Raw genomic sequence first — 23,118 nt, 5'->3', positions numbered from 1 at the left:
CTGTTTTATTCACAATTTCTGCAATGAGTCTTGTCGCAACCAGGTGGCACGATACGACAATGTTTAGTACAACCACTTGGCCAACCTTAACATACGAAATCTCATATCCAGTTCTGCAAAATGTCGCACACTCCAACGCTATATATATATATATATATATATATATATATATATATATATATATATATATATATATATATATATATATATATATATATATATATATAGAATTACATATAAACAGATGACTGCATTAAATAGTAGCGGGAAAAACCCAGTAAGATTTAAAATATATGTATTCTCAATTGTAATAATATCGGTAAGAAAAATAAAAATCTTTAAATATTGTAAACTTTTCTATTTTAAATACTATTGTTTAGTATGGGAGTTTTTCTATCATAAATTTTAGGGTATAGACAAATTTATAATCACCGAAAATTCCCAAGGAAAAAACCTACAAAACTTTATTGCGGTTCTGTAATTTAGACATACAATAAAACTACTTTGTTGAAATAAGTTTACGTTAAATGTAATGGTCACTTAGAATAAAATACCGAACGTTTTGGAATATTCTTTACAGACTGGGAAAACCCAGTAATTTCCATTTATTTTATTGTCATAATCCTTAAGCGGCTTATTTTCCAAAACGTTCGCTAAAAAGGGAATACTCGAATACCTAAGACTAGGCAATAAAAACCAGACATTCATGCTGGCTGCAATCAACCTTGGGAACGTCATGGGCCATCGTGACGTCACTTCAACGTGGACCCATTTTGCCAACTCGAGGAGGGATGCTAACTGAAGACAGGAGTTGCAGAGGCGTGCGCAACTACCCTCACTACCCTTTAGGACTCTTCCACCCCCAAGGGCATGAACTCTCAACCGGGGGAGTCGAAAACCAAGGAACTGGAGGACACTTATCAAGAAGCAAGACTGTAGTCCGTCACGCGAAATTTTACTTTTCCTGAAATTATTGTCGGTACTGGTATTTTGTAAACCATTAAATAATAAACGATAGATTTGCGCGCAATGCAAATCTAAATTAAATTAAAATAATCTGAGTGTTTTAAATTCATTTTATATTATATATATATATATATATATATATATATATATATATATATATATATATATATATATATATATATATATATATATATATATATATATATTTATATTTAATTATTCAAATTTAAATCTATTCTCCCGCCTTAATCTATTTACTGCGAGTTGAACGCCCTACCGCGTTCCAACGGGCGAATTAAAAGAATTCCATAAATTTACTATAGCCAATTTGGGGGCTATACAACATGAAATAGTCGGTTCCAGTGCGGGGAAAAGGAATTCAAATTTAAATTAATTTACATAAAACATTAATTTTAGTTTGCAGATTAACTTAATTTGCTTTGACATTTATTTATCAATCACCATCGAATATAAAAAAAAGAAATATATAAATAAAAGGAACAGAAAATATAACACGATCGAGTTAACGTCGATTTGAGTTCTCGAGGAGAAGTGAAGTTACAATTTTTGAGACCAAGCCTCTAGCTTCACGTCTCCCCTCCATACTTTACAAATACACTCTTATACTCTGTTATAACTTACTACCCTTATGTCTAATACATAAAATATCTTACTCCTACAATTTATATAGGGATTGAGAGAGAACTGTAGAGGCAGCACTACTGCTGAAAGTGGAGCGCCCTGGTGTTATAAATATAAAGCTTAGTGATGTACACAATGTAATAATCAGTATTAGTTGACATTAAGAATGCAAAAAATAATTAAATTCGGGTTCTTGCCGGTCAAAAATACCCTTATTAGGGGTCAAAATGACATCAAGGGTAAAAAATTATTTGAGTCAGGACACGTTTTAAACGTTGTGGAAACAGAAGATTTAAATAAACACTCAACCATAACCTGCTCAGTTGTCGCTCAAACCAAAGTTTCCGAGGTGTACAATATAAAAATTCATGTTAGTTACTAATTATTCTAACAATTATTTTATACAATATTAAAAATATGACAAATCTGGCTACATCGAAGCTTATTTAAAATTATTTTTAATGTTCATAAATTTACAAAATTTATAATTAAATATAAACCTAGTAAAAAGTTTATGACATTAAAGTTAGCAGTCACTTAACCATTTTTTAATTTTTTTTAATAAATAAATTTGTTCCAAAAATTATTTCTAAAAATTTGATTTTTATTTTTTAATTTTCTAAACGTCAATTTTTTTCTCATGTTCTTTGATTTAATTTATTTATTCACAAAATTCTTAAAATTATAAGATATCTGCTAAATTAATTTTCATAAAAGTTTCGAAGTATAGAAGTAAATTTTATTCCAGTTTTTAATGAAATAAAAAAACTTGACAGATTATTTATATTATTACTTATAATATTATTACTAGTATTATTAATTTTATTATTAATGATATTCATTTCACTTCGTAAATTTCGTTGTCGCAATCGTTCGAAACGTTCAAATGCTTGAGTAGATTTTTTGATATTTACTTTACCAGGAAAAATTGTTGGTATGTATGAAGGATGCCGAGGATGTTCTGACTTTTGATTATTAACAAAATGAGCACTACAAATCCGAGTATTTTGAGTTGGTTCCCAATCATTTGGATATTTCCTGAAAAAAATTATTTTAAATTTCATTTTTCCTTAGTACATTTTTATTTACTTTACAAAATAATCATTGTATAATTTAATATTCTATTTCATATTACTTGGCCTTTTAAATTTGATCGTGATTAATTTAATTTTTCATTAAAATAATTTACTTACACATAGTTTTTCACTGCATTTATCCATTGTTGACGTTTAAGGGTTATCCACGCTGAGTTCAGAGTACTTGCAGGGAAACGATAAAATTTAACACTTGTATTTTGATTTTTGTTTTTATATGGCATATTGGAACAACCACGGATACAGCAAGAAACTTTTGACGAAGACATTATCAAAATTTATTTCAATTAGATTAAAAAAAAAATTTATTTAATAAATTTGTTATTGTTTTGTATAGCACTTGCCACCACTTTGCTTTACATTTTTCCCGGCAGGTGGCGTCAAGGTCATCTTTCTCAATCCCTATATAATGTAGTTTTACATACTCTCACCTAAGTTTTAACTATTAACTATTTATTACATTTATATTTACTATTTTGATTAAATAATTTGTTGGTTGATTAGCTTATAACAGTAATAATAATAATCTTTCTATAATATTAGAACGTATATATAATAATATTATTCTAGTTTGCGTCTGCGGCTGACTTAAATTACAATGTACCGGCATTCGCCCCTGCTTTATTTAAGCATTCGCAATCTTTATTTAGGGGGCTCTCTTAAGTTGGCGGGGGGTAATTGATTTTTTATTAATTTTTTTGGCTAATTCAATTGTTCTTTAACTGTTCTTCAATGTTTGATCAAAAATTTCTTTTGTTCGTTTTTAGTTTTTTTTTTTTTAATTTTCAAAAATTGACTCTCAAGTTAGCACTAAATATTGATTTTCTCACTTTTTTTTTTTTTTTTTAATAGTTTATAATTATTTATTCATTGTTCTATTAAAAAAAACATTTGTTCGTCCTTCGTTATCCTGTAATTTAATAATAAACTTTTTTTTTATTCTAAGCCAATTTATTTTCACCGCGCATGCGCAAAGGTCATTCGAACCGTAAGTAACCCGGCAATCTTTAAATGAGAATTATTTGTAAATTATCGTTATATCCAAGGGACATAAAAAGTTTTCTGTTAATATTTTTTAGGATTTAAGTTGATAATTATTATCTTAAATATACGTATTGCACGTCTTTAGTACACGTACCAAATAATTTTTTTTATTTCATCACTATTTAATGATACTCAAAGCAGCAGACCTTAATATTTTTAACTTCATTTAAAAAACTAGTTCTACGAAAATATTTTTTAAAAATTTCACTTGTAGCTTCTATAAAAATTATTGAGTGTCTATTAGATCCAATATCTAATATCGTAGATATTTACTGATACCGAAATCAGCAAACACCTGATAATTTTTTTCAGAATTTTATAACAAATCAATTATAATAAATATCACGTAGATGTTAAATCACGTAGATGTTATTCATTGGCATGCTTGCTCTTTAAATTATTTGAAACTGGTCAACCAAAATTTCTGCGTGATCTCTTCCATGAAGTTGATGCTGACGTAAGACAATCTGGTGGATTGTTAACGAAAAATAATAATGTCACTTTTAAAATGCCAAACTTTGCTACCACTTTATTTGAGCATTCATTCATCGTAACTGCTATTCGAACTTGGCAAGAACTACCAGCTGACATCATAAACTCGCAATCCATCGAAATTTTCAAAAATAAAGCCTTTACTTATTTTGTGAATCTTGAAACAATGAATTAATAATTTCTACTTAGTATTATATAGACTTATTAATTTAGTTTAATAATTTAAACTATAATTTATATTCTAATTGTAAATTAAAATCATAAATAAATCCTATTATTATAAATTGCTAAACTATCTCTAACCAATACTACTTATGTTGATTTTGTTGATATAAACTTTATTTATCATTGCTATTCGGCTGTTTAGCTTTGGCATATATATTTAATAAATAAAAATAAATAAATAAATAATAATTATATTATCAATTATTGATAAAGTATTTTCAGAAATTCACAGCAATAAAATTTTTAATTTCTACATAAGATAATTTCTTCATAAAACTTTAGGACATGTCTACTTAAGCGTAAAAAAATCCTAATAAATTCACGCTGCGTGACTAACTCAGAGTTTTTTACGTATGAATAGTTACTTCTAATACATTAATAGCATGATCAATTATCAGCTTTATAAGTTTAGGTTCGATTGAGCAATACAGTGTCTCTCCATCGTTATAAATAAAATTAATTTTTAAGAAAGATCAGAAAGCACTGTTATTGCAAGAGACCGGCGAAGCTGAACGTTAGACTCATGTACTTATCAAACCAGCTTTTCATTACGATATTTTGTGTTAATTTTAAAAAAATATTTCTGTGTATTAGATACCCATATCTAAGAAAAAGAATAGCATAACAACAAATAATTTTTTAATAAAAGCAATTATTATATTACGAATACAAATGTGTTTAGGAAGGATTACCAAATATATATTATCAGAATATTTTTTACGCATCACTTTTTCCCGAATATAAAATCTAAGCTTGGTTTTAATTAATTCGGTTGCGACAGATGCTTAGGTGAATGTAATAGTCTTAGTAGCTGTAATTGAAAAAAATATTTTTATTTATCATCAACTTATAGCCTATTATTATTATTATAGTTGATAATCATATTAAAATTGACAAACATCTAACAAGTTTTAGAATTTTCATACTCGATCAATTAGGATAAAAAAATATTGAAAAACTACGCATTTATAATTAAAAATGATTTTTTTATTGAAATAAAAAGTGGCATACTTCTGCTCTTTTAATTATAATTAACATTTAATACAAAATTTTTAGTCTTGGATTGAAGGATTTTGTATTATTAAATATAAAATACATAACATGAAGTTGGTTCTTATTAATAATTAATATCAAATGAAAATTTTCATATAACTATATAGTACATGTTAGCATATGGATGGTTTCTATTTTGTACGTAGAATTAGCAAACAAAAAATTATAGCTAATAAATAAATAAATTCTTCAACAAAGATGAATAAATTAAATAAAATATTCTTTTAAATTACCTATTATTTTGCACCATACTCATACACTAAAATTTCAACAATTTTCTGAATAAATTATTCAAAAACATCGATAAAAATTTAAAATCTTCAAGATTAATTTAACATGCTCTAAAAATATGTATTTAAATTTTCATCATAATAATCGTGTATTACGGTTGCTATTCAGTAGACATTACGATTAAGTACTCAATTAAACAAAAAAATAATTTGAATTAATGAATTAATTCATCAGCATTTACTGAGCAGATTTTTTTTTTTTTAAGAATTCAGTTTCTATTTATTGAAACTCTATTTTAAGATAGTAATTATTATGATGTGAATTTGTCTAAAAATAACATTACATTCCAACTATATTTTTTTATCACCATTAGGGTGGCGCAAAAAAACTGACTAATTTTTTTTTTTTTGAGTCTCGAGTGAAAAAATGTTAGTTTTCGATGTTTTAAGAGCTCGCTCCAAAGGACAGCTTAAAACAATTTTTTAAGAGGTCACTCCAAATTTTTTAAATTTCAAAAATCGTGAAAAATCGAATTTTTTTTTTTATTTTTTTCTCGTGACGTCATAATTTTATAAACCAAAAAAAAAAGGTTTTCCTGAAAGTTTCAGTTTAAAATGTGAATTTTAAAAGGTCGCTCATAATTTTGTTAATTTATTAAGACTATTTAATTGGATTAGCATTTTTTGACTCTGAAATTTAAAAAAAAATTACTAGCGACCTTTTAAAATTTTAATTTTGAATTGAAACTTTCAGGCACTTATTTTTTTGTTTATAAAATTTCGACGTAACGAGAAAAAAAATTAAAAAAAAAAAATTTCGATTTTTTACGATTTTTGAAATTTAAAAAAATTTGGAGCGACCTCTTAAAAATTTTTTTTTGAGCTGTTCTTTGGAGAGGGCTCTTAAAACAGCAAAAACTAACATTTTTTTACTCGACTCAGAAAAAAAAAAATAATGGGTTTTTTTTGTGCCACCCTTATCACCATGAAAATTTGTTCTTTATAATTATAAAAAAGTAATAAAATTACTTGACTTATCACTTTTCTAATATATAAAGAACTCCATGTGGTAAAATTTTTGTATGCTTCCTAATTGGCTTTGACTCCTTCATTAAATCATTATAAAATCGCCAATCTCCGCATAATCTGCGGCAATATGCAATATAATGATGTGCATTATATCCAATAAGTCCACACAAACTGAAAATTAAAAAGAAAATTAGAATATAATTTTTAGAATTTTAGAAATAATGTAATAAAATCATACCAACCGATACCGTATATTTTTGTTTCATTTTCTTTGATATTTAAAAACGTTGGAAAGTCTCGTAACCGGTATGACATGCTGCTATCTTGGTTACGCAGCTTAATGTCCAACTCAATATAAATGTAAGAGTTTAACTTTTGTTCACAGATTCGTGTTTTATTCTTACAAAAGTACAGATTGATTGGAACGTTCCATGATAGATGAGAGCATTTTGCAAATCTTGTATACCATTCTTAAGAAGAATTTCATAATTGACAGATAGCGTAGGCCTTTTTATTTTGAAAATCAACACATTCTGGTGTTGTACATGTTATATTTTCAATTAAACTAGGATCGTTTTGGAATAATTTATTCCATAACGCACTAACATTGTCTTCGCAATATATTACACGTGATATTGTGTTTACTTTATTTGTATCTTCATCATTCCATTTCATTGGTTGTTTTAATTCTTGTTGTTGATAAATTTTGTGTAAAATATTGAACCGATCATTATATAGTTGCCCATTTTTCTTCACACCATTTCTCATTAAATTTAATGCAACTTTAAAAGTCGAATTTTCAGAACAATTTAAAAATTCATGAAAGCTCTTACTCTCTAATGCTCCATTAAAAATTAACTGGACTATACTGTCAAACGGACAAGTATTATAAGCTAAAAAAGCTACCCCATTATGAATAACTGGTCCACTTAGATTCCCATTTATCAATAAATATGATTCTGTTTGTTTGCCTTTTTTTTTTATAGTAGGAACATTTTCTTTGTTCTTTTGAGATGCAAGTAAATTATCTATTAATTTAAGTTCAGGACAGTCTTTAAAGTATTTACCTTCGTTATTAATTTTCCTTCTCTTTTTTCAATAGCAGCATCTAATACGTTTCTTTCAGAGATTTGGGTAGTTTTCGAGTACTAGTTTTTAAGCTATAATCATGCTCGCTTTCAATAGATTTATTCAAATTCTCTATAACAGAATCGTTACTTACTTCCATAGTTGAATTCTCGGCTTTCATATCTTGTGTAGGGTGATTTAAATTATTTGCATAATTAATCCATTCAAAGTTTTGATGTTTCATATCGTTACCCAAGCCGCGCCAATTTTCAAAATTAATACTATCTTCAACCTCAACATCATCTGCTCTTTCCTTAATCTTAACATCATTTGAATTTTCAACCTTAACACCATCTGTTTTTTCCTCAGACTTAGCATCATTACAATTTGAATCGTTAGATATAGTAGATTTATCAATATTGTCATCGACAAATTTTGTGAGCTTGTTTTGAAATACAACCATACCACCTAAAAGATTTTTCAAATGAGCTTTCACTAAAATGTCGACTCGTGCAGGAAGACCGATTTGCCGATTGAGCATTTCTTTTGAATCTCTAAAATCTTGCTCAATATATGATGACGTAGCACGTAATTTATTTTTTGGAGTACATACTTGTGTCCACAGTGGAAAATCTTTTACAGTTTTTAGAAAGGACTCTTTGAATAATGGTACATAAAAACAGTTTAATACTTTACCAGTAGTTTGAACATTATTTGAAATAGTAACAAGATCTTTTATCCATGAACTAATGGTAGACGAGTCACTACTTGGATCTTCTTTTTCGTCATTCAAAATAGTACTTTTTTCAGCATCGAAGTCCATACTTTTCATATTTTCTTCAATTTCATGATACAAATCTTTACTGTTTTTATTACCAATTATATTTTCTAATTCTGTTCGAGCATTTAGAGGCGTAATATATTTTTGATTATAAAAAATTGTTGAATCATCAAATTCGGTAGAACAAACAATTAAAATCAATATTAACATTTTTTCAAAGTCTTTCAAAGTATTACACTGAATCAACAGTGCAATGCAATACAAATAAAAATTTTTCACATTCTTGTGATTTACCGACTTCCAACATTGCCAAGAGCTGGCAGCATGAATGAAGTGGGCTGTGTCCAACCGAATATACGTATTCGGTTTCCATGAAGTATTATTTTTAGCTTTATTAAAACACGACTCGATATAATTAGGTAATGATTGATTATTAAACGCTAAAGCTATTGAGTTTAGTAACGCACGTGAACCATCACACACAACCTCGCCAGGAATCCTCTGAACAGTCGAAGAATCACGTACAAGCCGTAACCATCTTCTTAACCAGAATGTAATTACATCTGTGTCATGACATTCCGACAACATTTGATATGTCGAAATAGTAGTATTATAGAAATTTATGACGATTTGGTATAAGAAGATAGCACTTGTACGTTCACCACAATCAATAAATTTTCGGGCTATCCCACCAGTTGCGTCGATGCTAATTGATGATAAGTCTTTGTGTAATCGCTGATACTCACGATAACAATGAATTTGGGAAGGTGTTCCATAGAAAACCCAGAAAGGTGAAGCACTTACAACTTTGATCGAATTACGGTAAATGGGGGTCTCATCTACACACATAAGAGCTTTTATCAAATCTCGCCTGTCTTCTGGCTTCACATCATACTCATTTTCTGTTGATTCTTTTTTTAATTGGTATAGAACATTCGCTTTACTTATCACTGGACATTGAGTGTCTCCAGGTTGAAGAAGCTTTCGGGATGCTTCTCTAATACTTGCTTTTACTCCTTTATCTTTAACTTCTTTTCTCATTTCTTCTCTTTTTTTTCCTCTAAGTGGACGGCTAAGATCGTCATGCTTCTCAAATCGTGTGTCTCGACAGTTCATTTTTATGATAACATCACCATCAATACCCGGATCGTTTTCGATATAACAAAATAAATTGTTTCTACATTTCTTACTTTTGCATCGTCCTATCATTGTTGCATAATAATGTCCATATTGTTGAATAGTACCTTTTTTAAACACGAATGCACATTTTAATCGATACTGCTTCCAAAATTCTAATATCAGAGTATCAGTCCATACTTTAGGTTGAAGACCGGGATAGTTGCTATCGTTCTTTACAATAGGAGTAACTTTTTGAATCGAGTTCCATAGATGTCTGGAAAGTACTACATCAAAACACTCAAAATCCTTCTGCTCATTAATATACACATTACTATAATAATCTGGATCTTTTTAACGTCGTCCCGGTCGCAATCGTCGGAGATGTCATCATCGAGGTCATTATCATCATTATTTATGTCATTATTTTTATAGGTACATAATAACCACATCGTTCCTTTGCTTTCATTAGAATATCGCGTCGATTTTCTTTGATGTTTGTTCTTATACAAGGAACATTCCACTTATCTTTAAATTCAGGTTCATTTGACATCTTATCCCATACGTCAGAAGACCATTCAGGTAATTGATCCGATGCAAAATAACTAATATATTTTATCAATACATTAATTGCATCGTCTATCGATACTCTACTCTAAGGTGGCATTCTTACTTGAAAAATTAGTAATACCTAAAAAAATCAATAACAACAGTTAGTCAATTAAGTAATTACAAAAAAATTTAATGAAAGCACCTTACTTAAATTTTTAATGTTTAATTCACACCTTGTCTGATTCACAAGAATATCTATTTACTAAATATTATTTTTATATTTACGCAATAATTCTGATTTATTTTAATTTTCAATTATAAAATAAATGTTTTATAACTTTTTTTTATTTGTTAAAGGTTCTTTCGATATAATATTCATCACACAAGTAGTCATTTGTTTGAACATAACAATGTTAATAATAATCATAATGATGATAATAATAATACAAATAGCTAAGTCAAAAATGTTTATAAGTTATATACACAAGTACATAAACTACAATTACGATATTTTATTTTTACAGAAAAATAAATTGTAAAAAAATTAAAAATCAGACGAAAAAATTTTTTTCTAACATAAATATTTTAATTAAAAATATAAAACTATCAGATTTTAATTAGCCATTGTTGCATATAAAAATAAAATTGAAAGATTATCTACTTTATCGGCGGCTAGTAAACTTTCTTGTCAATCATCAGATTATTACAAATTAATTTTATTGCAAATCTTATTTAGTTATAAATTTATCCACTTTTAATTATATGATATAACAGTATTACTTTATAGAACAAATTATTTTTCAATTTCAATGTCTCTAATCAAAAATGAAAAATGATTAATTATACTTACATTCAAGCAAAAAATATTGACTGAATATTTATTAAATGAATTTAAAGAAATATATAGATACATCCAAATACGAAATATCTTGTGCTCCATGTTTAAAGATATCAATATTTTCATTTACTTTAGTTTTCGAAATTAATTTTATTTGGAATTATTATTATTTTATAAATCTGAAAAAATAAATAAATTAATAAAATATTTGATTTAAAAACATCAGTTATTTGAGAATCGTTATAAATATTAAAATTAGAATATTTGTTCAATAAATCGACATTATACTTGAAATATAAAACATTGTCACAAACGAAAAGTGATTAAGCAGCTTATAAATTGTATCTTTATTTCACAGAAAAAAAAAATAAATTTTTATTTAATGATAATAAAACATTTCAAACTTACATATCAGTACTCATTTTAGATTCAATTCTACTGTTTACTAATATAGTTGACCAGAAACATCCTAAAATAAAGAATCGTTAATATAGGTCATATTAAAATTTTTTTATAGAAAAATGTATTTATATACAACCTGATATCGAAAATTTTTCCATACCTGCATGAAAATAAAAAGTACTGCTTCAAAAATCTCCAATTACATAATTGAAACAAAATTATTCGAAACGACCTTTCCAAACATACCAATAATCCGTAGTTACTACTGCACTAAGTTTCAAGTAAAACCTGAAATACTATTTCAATATTCCTAGGCATTGCAATCTATTGGTGTCTGTCCATTCCAACTAAAATAAAATTCATGGTGTCAATATGATCTATTAAATTCTTTTAAATTATAATTAATAAGTCAATATTTCAACAAAATAATATTTATTACCAATATTTATGCCGCGAAGCAGTTACTCTGTTTCGATCACCATACACTTAGTTAAGAGTTGGCAATGATAACTCCATTCCCATATTTTTATTCAATCTACATCTTTTCATGTTATTGAATTATCCGATGTTTTTTCAGAATTATACATGTTACCAATAAACTGCAAAAGCCATTTATTTTGTAATAATGTAAACAATTTTGTAAACTTTCGTAATCCAAAATGGAGTAACTTTGAACACTTATATCCTCTGACCAGTTTCATGATTTTTTAATTAATATCGGATATCAAACATCAACTAGATCTGAAAAAAGTATGAAGTCATAAAAATAATTACTGAGTTTTTAAGGTTTCCAAAAAATTACATAAATATAAACATACTCTAACTTACAAATTAATTTCGACAAACTACCTTCCATACATATGTACGTAGAGCTACTTGACTTGTCAATGTAACCCACTTCACTCCGTAATGTTCTAAGATCAAAAATCACTCATAATATTATTATAATAGACAGACAAAGCTTGATCAATTAATTAATAAACCATCGAAGAAGTTAAATTTCTAAATCAAATACGGAAGAAATTAATTGAAATAAATTGGAGCATGTGTGAAAAATATGTCGAATAACTGAATAACAACACTACCACTTGCGTATACACATTATGATGTATGTATTCATGTAATCGATTAGTTGACAATCCATTAGGTGGCACTGCAGCTATCATCTTTCATAAATGTAGCAGAAATTTGAATAAATTTTCAATAATGATGTCCTTCTATCGAAAAATTTTCTTTTTTTTAATTAAAATATAAAGAAATACGTAGCGAAAAAAAAACATATAAACAAATTTATCTTTGTTAGGAAATGAAACAAATTTAAATTCTAAAAAAAAAACTTATTATTTTTATTAAAAAAAAGGTTAATTAAGGGAACTAATTAAATTTTGAAAAACATTCAAATTAAAGAAAATAAATATTTTTCTGCAATATTACACTTTTTGAATATAATTCGCTGATCCAAAGAAATAACTCGTATTTCTCTTCTCATATATATATATATATATATATATATATATATATATATATATATATATATATATATATATATATATATATATATATATATATATATATATTATTATTATTATTATTATTATTATTATTATTATTATTATTATTATTATTATTATTATTATTATTATTATTATCATTTATGAACTTAAAAATGTAAATATGAAAAGCATGAGACAATTTTTTTAATAGACATGTCTACTCATCATAAGTAAAAAGTCCTGGTAAAGCCACGCTGCGTGAATATAAGGGCCTTCAATCCACGCTGCGTGAATATAACAGCTCTTATATTAACGCTACGTGGATTTATCAGGATTTTTATATGTGAATAAGTGGACACTTTTTTTTTAGTTATCAATAAAAGAAATGTGAAATTCGATATCATATTTTAACACCGCTTTGATATTTAGGAAAGCACGCTGAAAATTAATGAAAACATCGGTGTCAGTGTAATAATTCAACATCGAGACCGTTTGGACTTATACGCCAAACGTCACAAAAATAGTTGACCTTTTGGTAAATTCTGCTTACCAAGAAGTTAAACATTAATAATTATGTCAACTTAAATTGAATAAAATATTTTTGTGCCACTTGGGGCGAAGTTTTATATTTACTGTACATAAGTAGTTTCAACCACGGAGGTTACCTATTTTGGCATTTTTAGCTGGGAGTTTTATAATTTAATTTACCAAAAAAAAAAAAAAAAAAAAATAATAATAATAATAATAATAATAACAATAACAATACTAATAAAAGAAAACAGTGAAATCAAAAACGTGGACTAGAATATGCGTGTCTGAAAGTGAGAATGAAAAGTATTTCATAAGAGTCTTGTTTTTCTAGTTGAATTATTATCGACCGAGAATATATGCAGAACTTGTATTTTTCTTGCGTTACTATTATTATAATATCATTTTATTCTCATAGTTTTCAATTGATCTTATTCATGAGTTATTTTACTATTATTACTTAAAGTTATCAGTGCTTTGTCCTCAATTCATCTCAGCTATCAGTGTGCTAAGGCCATTAGTTTCTGGCTAACATCACGTGTTGATCAACGTTTTAGGGGCTTTCACCATTATTTGTTCTCTCCAGCTGACCGAATGGCACAAAAACGATTACAAATTCTATGTGGTTTTACTAACTTATTGAGAATAACTCTGTGGAAACAATGTAAAATAAAGTAAAACTTTTTCTTTTGTAATCCAATTCGCGCACGCCAGATATATAATATTCTCGTTTTAATTTATATCTTTCTCATCTTTTTTTCTTTACTTAGTATTTTTCACATGAACTGATAAATAATTTAATTAAATAATAATAATAAAAAAAAATAGATTTGATCTTGATTTAGTTTTTTACTAGCGCTCACGTCTATAATAAACTATTTAATTGATAACTTTATTTATTTATTTAACTTTTTTGATGTTGTAGGTCGAAAATTATTGTCGATATAAATTAGATATTGTAAGCAGATAGAATTATTTTAAATTACTAATAAATTACATTTAAAGAAAAATTTATTTAATAATATTATTTTATTTATTATCATTGGGCTTTGAGAGTGTAACAAAAATATAAGCCACTATTGATATAAACATATCTAACAAACCACTGTGAATCTAACACATTTATAATTTTTTGAAGACCAGTCTATAAAAAGACTATTGATAATTTTCTTTTTAATAGAATATCAATAATACTAGCTGACAGCTAAATTTTTTTAATTTTTGTAGCAAATCAATTACAATAAAAAAATGCTTCTAAAAATGTTCACTAATTATTTTTTTAATTTTCAAATGTGGAGTTGTTTTTATTAAATTTTTTTCATAATAATTTCATTTTTATAAAATTAAAAAAAAATTTTTTCAATATCTGTCAATTTTAGTTTCATAAATATTATCAATTATTAGAAACATCGCAGTTTTTTCTGAAATGAAGTTATACGGTGTTATTGTTGCTTAGACAAGTTTATATATTTGATCTCTCCAGTAGTTAATTATCAGAACACAATAAACAAGTAATAATCAGATCCAAGTCTTAGCAATAATAAGTCAAAACAAAAAGGGTTATTAAGTAGATAGTACGCTGACATTTTTTAATGTTATCATTAGCTGCTTTATTAGCTGAATACTAAAAATCAGTTATCATAAATTGTTTTTCAGTTATTGGAATTTTTTTCTATTAAATCAGTTCTATATTTACCATGAATACATTCATAATTATTAATAACAATGGGTTCATTGTAGAAAAAAATTTTAAGTACATTACTAATTTTTATTGCTTTACCAGCATGATTTTCAACATTACTAAGACACATGGTTTATGACACTGACAACAGTGACAACATCAAGTTTTATCTGTACATTTTTGATTATTAAATATTATGAACGTTATGATTGTTCATTTGAATATGGTTATATTTATTATAAATTATTTATTAAGTTGATAGTATTGTGATAAATTATCCTACGTTAGATGATTCTATGCAGTTGTTAATACGTAAAATCACATAAGAAAAATCACCTGGCTACAAACCAACAGCTTAATGCACAATTAATTTTATTCCTGTTACTAATTAACTTATCAATTAATTATAAATATAGTTAAACACGTTTAGTTAGACAAGTCAAATACAATAGACTTCACTACATTCAATAGAAAATCGGTCGGTAGGTAACTATTATATTATTAACATAATCATAATTTTTCGATTATCGTCTTAATATAAACACAGATATAGTTGTCTGTGAATTAATAATTAATTAAAAAATTATCTTTTATTTATCTATGTATTTCTCTTTTTATTATTTTTTGATTATAAGTAACTAGTCTATTACATGTTTTTGCAATTGTATCGATCACGATATCTGTTGTCAAACTTTTTATTTTTCTCTATATTGAATTATTATTATTATGAGAAAATGCAATTTGAAATTTGAAAAACCGCACCAAACAGGTCATTCGTGTGGTTATAATCGGAAGTAGAATAGTACAATACTATTATTGATAACTAATTGAATATTTTTATTAGAATAAAATTAATCGATTGTTGATTACTCTCATAAAATTTTATATAAAATTGAAAAAAAACTTGATAGTTGTATAGCTGAAAGGATAACAAAATTTTCGGGCGAATTTGACAAAAAAAAGTTTATCAATAAATTTATTACTATCAAATAATCCAAATACACTATTAAAAACTATTAAACGACCATTAGTATTTAATATAAATAAATAGATTATACAAAAATGGCAGAACATGCAAAGTAAGAACTGCTTTTTAGGCCATTGTAGAACCTACCGACGTGTTTTGCATTAAAGACATGCAATACGTATATTTAAGATAATAATTATCAACTTAAATCCTAAAAAATATTAACAGAAAACTTTTTATGTCCCTTGGATATAACGATAATTTACAAATAATTCTCATTTAAAGATTACCGGGTTACTTACGGTTCGAATGACCTTTGCGCATGCGCGGTGAAAATAAATTGGCTTAGAATAAAAAAAAAGTTTATTATTAAATTACAGGATAACAAAGGACGAACAAATGTTTTTTTTAATAGAACAATGAATAAATAATTATAAACTATTAAAAAAAAAAAAAAAAAAGTGAGAAAATCAATATTTAGTGCTAACTTGAGAGTCAATTTTTGAAAATTAAAAAAAAAAAAAACTAAAAACGAACAAAAGAAATTTTTGATCAAACATTGAAGAACAGTTAAAGAACAATTGAATTAGCCAAAAAAATTAATAAAAAATCAATTACCCCCCGCCAACTTAAGAGAGCCTATTTAGGGAAACCGCAGAAAACCCGGTCGAGGTACAGATGATAATAGTATGACATAGTCATTTTGACGTCACTTCTAAAATAATAACTAAACAAATGAAATTAATTCCTTACAGATTACATAAGATGCTACTTACTAATTATTAAACAATTATCAATATATAATTATTATTTATTATTATTAAGAATACGGTAACTTAGTTATTTGATTTAAATAATTTGATAAAGTTATAGTTAGTTTGCGCGTGTTATTCCATTTGTAATTTAATTACAAATTAACAAACATCTAGTCAAATATCTTTAAGCTGAATTATTATTATTTATCTTAGCCAAGTATTTCTTTAAAATCTAATATTAACAATATGATACTTTTCTCTAACTTGTCTATTTAGTGTTACATGTTTATTAAAATATTTAATCACTTAAGGACAAAGGGATTTTTGAGATTTCCACGAAAGTCTTTTATGACTTTTCTCAAGAGTCTCAAAAGTCATGTGGCCAACACATGGCTCCGGGATTTCTCAAAACTCTTTTATGGTTTCCAGGACCCAACGACAATACTTCTTTGTATTTACTTTAAATTTTACTTTCCCTTTTTTTTTTTTTTTTTTTTTTGTGAGCGACAAATTATAACGAATTTTCTGCCTCACAGACGATACGGAAGCCTGGTTGGTTCACCACCGACTTGTAAGAAAGTAGTGCCCCTCAAGTTTATTTTTGACATGTGTACCACATGAAAAAATTACTAGTTTATTTTAAACCAGTGGACTGGTGAACCGGTGAATCTGAGATAGGGGAAAAATGGCGCCGCGTCGTGACCGCGTGACTGAATTGTAGATGCTAGAGTCAGAGAGTCAGGTGACAGTTCCAAGTAAAATATCATGGCTGCTACATCGTTTAAAGAAATAGATCCGTGATAATTATTTAAATTTCAAAAACAATAATAAAATTCAAAATAAACTTATGTCAGAGTTGAATTGACTGCAAATTTATTTCTGTATTAACGAGTCACGAAGAGTAATTATAAACAAGTGTTAGTTCTACTTAATTAAGTGAACAATAAATTCCAGTGTTTATAATTTTGGTGAAGTTATAGTTATTTTGAATAAATAATCATGGCTGAAAATTACATAAAACATTATTTTTTGGAAGATTATAAAATCACAGACATTCGAGAATTATTGATGAAGAATCATGAAATATCAATGTCAATCAGTACAAATAAACGAATTTTAGCTAGATTGGGATTGAAGAGAAAAAATTTGTCTGAATCAAATATGAGAGATATAATTTCTGCTGCTGTTGAAGAGGTTCATTCATCTGGATATAACTTAGGATATCGAAGTTTGTGGAAAAAATTGAAATTGGAGTATAATCTGCAGGTGAAGCGAGATACTGTATATGAGATATTGAAAATACTAGATCCAGAAGGAATAGAAAATCGTTTTGGGAATAAACTTCGGAGACGACAATATCTTAGTCCTGGACCAAATTTTATGTGGCATCTTGATGGCTACGACAAATTGAAACAATTTGAATTTGCGATTCATGGTTGCGTAGATGGATTTTCTCGACCAGTTCTGTGGTTGGAGGTAGCAACGACAAATAATGATCCAGCCGTTACTGCGTATTATTATTTAAAAACTGTGAAGCAACTCAAATTATTACCGACAATTATCAGATGCGATAAAGGTTCCGAGAACGTACTGATTGGAGACTTGCAAATATGTTTGCGTATAAGACACACAGATAAGCTTTCTGGAGAAAGAAGCTTCATCCAAGGTAAAAGTGTAAAAAATCAAAGAATTGAATCGTACTGGGGGCGAATGCGTCAACATACAGTTGATTTTTACATACAATTATTCAAATGTATGGGAGAACGAGGTTTATTTGATGGTAGTAAATTACACATTAAGTGTATGCAGCTTTGTTTTGGTCTACTACTGAAATATGATTTAGAAAATAATAAAAAGTTATGGAATGAACATCGCATAAGGCGACAAGCAGCCCAAAATCATCTTGGTGGACAACCCAACGTCTTATATCATTTACCTCATTTGCATAATTGTAGAGATTACAAAAAAACTGTCAATGTTGATACTGTTGATCGACTTTTAAATGTCTTAACTAAAAAACCGCGAGTTTATGACCCGTCAATGAAGGAATTAGCTGAGCTTTTGATACCAGATTTTTCAATTCCTACTAATGCAACAGAAGCATTAAAGTTATATAAAAAATTTTAAAAAGATGTACAGCATTTAAAAGACAACATTAGAATGTCCATCACTTTTCAAATAGTTTATTATATTATATAAAAGATGTTTTTATAATAATTGGAAGGTTTTTAACAATAAAATGAAATATTAAATTATGGGAATGAAAGTCTATGAAATTTCATTTATTTTCCATTGTAGGGGATACATTAAAGTTAAATGACAACGTCGTCATGTTTACTGTGAGTAATACTTATTAAAGTGGTTACAAACTTTTGATAAATATAAAAAGTACTAAAAATGAAGAGCTTCATATGAAAAATACACAAAATTAATATACTAGTAATAAAATATTTAATAGAACTTATTATTCCAGACAAATGCTTATAAATAATAGATTTGTTTTATGTTAATAATTTTTCACTAATGTACTGGAATAATTTTACTGTCCGTAAAAGAAGTCTTTTGCTTATTTCAAAACAGTCTTAAAAATCGTGTAATTACTTAGCATTATATTAATCTCTTCTGGATTCTTAATATTCTACTCAGTATTGCAAAAATCACAAAAAAAAAACGCTATCAACTTTTAGTTGAATTTTCAATATCAAATATTTTCTTATAAATATTAATAAACATTGTTACAGATGAACATGTATCAATAATAATGAAGTATTTATAACGTTAAATAGAATTGTAAATATCAACGTCATTATAACATTTCTATACTTTTGTCTTAGGTACAGTAGTTAAAAATAATATATTAAATACATTAAACATAAAAGCTTTGTAGCTACACCAATGAAATGTAGTCATTTAATATATTTATCAACTTTAAATAATATTTTGTAATTGAGACAATAAACGCTCAAACGTTTTAACCAATATTAATGCCGTTGGTCGCTTTGTTGGCTCATGATTGAAACAATCGCTTATAATTCCTTGTAAAACAGATGGTATATTTGTTAGATCCGGTTTCGATCCTTTCAATAATAATTCACGCAATGCGTGTGTTGTAAATTTAGGTTCGATAACCCAAACCTGTCTTTCACAAAAAAGCTCGACTAGGCAACATGCCATAGCCCATACATCAGTCAGCTTAATTGCTGGTAAATTTTGGACGATTATTTCGGGTGCCATAAACATAGGAGTGCTTCGAAAATTATGGCCAACGGTAGTGTTTAATGGAGATGAGGAATCAATGTCAGAGATCTTACTGAGGCCTAAATCACATAATTTAACCATCAGGTGCTCATTGACCAAAATGTTTTTAGGTTTAATATCTTTATGAATAATACTACAGGTTAATTCATTAAAATATGACACTGCTTGACATATTTGCAAACATATTTCATAATTTTCTTTTCTCTTCTGGGAGAATTCTACATTTTCAGGCCGATTGTTTATGAATTGTCGTAAGCTTTGACTTCTGAAGTACTCCATTACAATATACCAATATTTGTCTGCGCAACAAGCTGCCATAAGAGAAATGATATTAGGATGTCGAACAGTGTCCAACACCTTCAGTTCTCATATAAGATATTTTTTGTCTTCAGGTACTGGAATTTTCTTTACAGCTACATTTGATCCGTTTCTATTCCACTTGCATAGAATGACACATCCAAATGCTCCTCGGCCCAAAATCTTATCCGAAAACTTTATTTCCTCCTCGTCTATGACTGGAACACTTAATTCCAGGAGCTGTATATTATCGTACGATTTGGACAGGTTTTTTGTAGATTCTGATTTACCATTAGAAGATGCAGATCGCTGGTTATAGGAACTTCCGTCGAGATATTGAACATCTGTGAAGACGTTTGAAGCAACACTTCTATTTTTAGAGGCAACAGCACTATCAATGTGTACAGATGATTTATTAGATGTTTGAGGATGTAAACGAAATTGTTTTGAAGTGACCGTGAAAACTGTTTTTTTGCGACTGTGACTTACTTTTGTCTAAACTACCTCCAACGTTACACTGATTGTTAGAAGTTTTTTCCTGTAGAACTTTTCGTGGAGTTGACAATAGGCACAATCTCAATTGAGTGTTCGTCTTTTTAATTTTGAGAAAAGTCCCAAAACGAACATTTCTGACCTCGTGCATCAGTAAATTCATCAATAATTTGTTCATCATTAGTGGCTAATTGAATAATACTGTTATCCAATGTATTTTTATTTTTAGAAGATCTCATAGCTGCAATCGCCAACTTCCGAATTTCTTGAAAAGAATAGTCTTTGTTCCGATCTAGTTCCATTGTACGAATGCCTCCATATGCTCCTCGCTGCTGTTGATAATTACCAGAACATGTTTCTTCCCTCCAAATCACTTCAACAGACTTTTTTTTTACTCTTCTCGGCGCTACCTGGAAATAAATATGTTGTACCAGCAAAATTATTTATTATAAAAATATTTTCTTAACAAAGTTAAATCTGATTTTCAATAACATTTCTATCTCATAGACTTAAAAAAATAAGCTTTGAGCGCAAAATAATTTCTTTGCTAAAAGTTAATTAATTCATCATTATAAGTTATTTTATTTCAAAGACAAGATACATTCTTAATACAAAAAAATTTTCGTACAAGAAGTTTTTCTTTCTTTGCCATTAAAATTTATGAAAATGTACATATATATCTATTATTTGTAACTATCTTTAATGTAATAATTTTAATACTTTACATACTGAAATTGGGGGTGAATCCTGCAACCTAAGATTTTTACCAGCATTGCCTTCGACTTCGTCAATGAGATCCTCTATTCTTCTTTTTCGAGCTCCACTGTGATTGCTTTCTATAAATAATGAATAAATTAAATTAATGAATAAAGCAGATCTAGACTGATTTAAATGCCATGTTTTACAGCTTATTTTTGAAGATAGGTATTTCATAGACTGCTAATTATTTCGTAATTTTTTCCATCATATTATATGTTTTTTAGAAATTTAGTTTACTTTCAACTTTTATATAACTCACCTTTCAAGCAATCAGCATAGTGAATTTGATATTCAGTCACACCCGGGACCAATTCAAATTCGTTGTTGCACAGTTGTATATCACATTTTTCGTTTTTGTCTAAATAGGTTAGGCTACTTGCACCCGGAAAATAAGATCTAATTGTTTGTAAAGTTATTTTGTTTCTTTTTGTCGGTAATTTGACGCTAAATTTTGCGTCTGAAACTTGGATTGAATCCATTTTTTTTTTTTTAGCAGGGAAACTACTATACTGAAAATACACTCAAAAAAGCAAAAAAGCTTATTTAAATTGTGTATCTTCCGAAGATCATGGTTATGTGTCGTCGATTTCAAAAGTATAATTCCACTTGGATATAAGTATATTTTGAATATTATTATTCACTATTCTATATTTTCCGAAAAAATAAATGATATTTCACATACAAATACACTAAACAATTATTATTGTTTTTGAAATTTAAATAATTATCACGGATCTATTTCTTTAAACGATGTAGCAGCCATGATATTTTACTTGGAACTGTCACCTGACTCTCTGACTCTAGCATCTACAATTCAGTCACGCGGTCACGACGCGGCGCCATTTTTCCCCTATCTCAGATTCACCGATTCACCAGTCCACTGGTTTAAAATAAACTAGTAATTTTTTCATGTGGTACACATGTCAAAAATAAACTTAAGGGGCACTACTTTCTTACAAGTCGGTGGTGAACCAACCAGGCTTCCGTAAGTCATTTTCTTTATTTACGTGTTTCATAAATAGTTTAATACTATTTCAAGGAAGTTCTTTTATAATTTTTTCCATTAACATTAAAGTACATTTTTATTAATTTCGAAATTAATTTTTAGAGATTTCCATAAATTCATTTTTCCATCCCTACAAAAGCAGCACTGATCGGAAAGGATAATGTCTTGCATAGTAGTTGGTCTTTGGTTTGGAATTTCAATATACGACAGTCGGTAGAGCCACAAAACTATTATCACTGTATTTTAGATATTTTAGATGTCAAATTTCGTTTGTTATTAAATTATTACAAAATTTCATAAATAAAGAATTAGCTGACTTACTTAAGTACATACATATCTGAAATTTCAAA

At 27.5% G+C, this 23,118-nt stretch overlaps 2 protein-coding genes and 3 long non-coding RNA genes across 5 annotated transcripts; all 5 read right to left on the bottom strand.

The window, feature by feature from the left end:
* Window positions 1–2,377: 2,377 nt before the first annotated feature.
* On the bottom strand, window positions 2,378–4,569 carry LOC141527137 (uncharacterized). Its single transcript, XR_012479147.1, has 2 exons — window positions 2,802–4,569; window positions 2,378–2,646 (listed from the first exon to the last, which is right to left on the bottom strand). It is a non-coding gene; the product is annotated as an uncharacterized LOC141527137 (long non-coding RNA).
* A 1,427-nt stretch (window positions 4,570–5,996) lies between these two features.
* On the bottom strand, window positions 5,997–7,169 carry LOC141527143 (uncharacterized). Its single transcript, XR_012479148.1, has 2 exons — window positions 7,018–7,169; window positions 5,997–6,946 (listed from the first exon to the last, which is right to left on the bottom strand). It is a non-coding gene; the product is annotated as an uncharacterized LOC141527143 (long non-coding RNA).
* Window positions 7,170–11,292: 4,123 nt separating this feature from the next.
* On the bottom strand, window positions 11,293–12,829 carry LOC141527448 (uncharacterized). The gene is made up of 5 exons (XR_012479201.1): window positions 12,361–12,829; window positions 11,972–12,273; window positions 11,693–11,879; window positions 11,539–11,599; window positions 11,293–11,309 (listed from the first exon to the last, which is right to left on the bottom strand). It is a non-coding gene; the product is annotated as an uncharacterized LOC141527448 (long non-coding RNA).
* A 7,055-nt stretch (window positions 12,830–19,884) lies between these two features.
* Window positions 19,885–20,493, bottom strand: LOC141527586 (uncharacterized). Its single transcript, XM_074243154.1, has one exon. It carries the CDS (start codon window positions 20,491–20,493, stop codon window positions 19,885–19,887), a length of 609 nt encoding a protein of 202 aa, XP_074099255.1.
* Window positions 20,363–22,747, bottom strand: LOC141527777 (uncharacterized). Its single transcript, XM_074243439.1, has 3 exons — window positions 22,022–22,747; window positions 21,733–21,839; window positions 20,363–21,413 (listed from the first exon to the last, which is right to left on the bottom strand). The coding sequence occupies exons 1-3, from the start codon at window positions 22,239–22,241 to the stop codon at window positions 21,108–21,110; spliced, it is 633 nt and encodes a 210-aa protein (XP_074099540.1). The 5' UTR covers window positions 22,242–22,747; the 3' UTR covers window positions 20,363–21,107.
* Window positions 22,748–23,118: the final 371 nt, after the last annotated feature.

The sequence above is a fragment of the Cotesia typhae genome, unplaced genomic scaffold, assembly GCF_013202065.1.
Source record: "Cotesia typhae breed Kobodo isofemale line unplaced genomic scaffold, CoteBio_Ctyphae contig_4, whole genome shotgun sequence".
NCBI lineage: Eukaryota > Metazoa > Arthropoda > Insecta > Hymenoptera > Braconidae > Cotesia > Cotesia typhae.
This window is presented reverse-complemented; position numbering and strand designations above follow the sequence as displayed.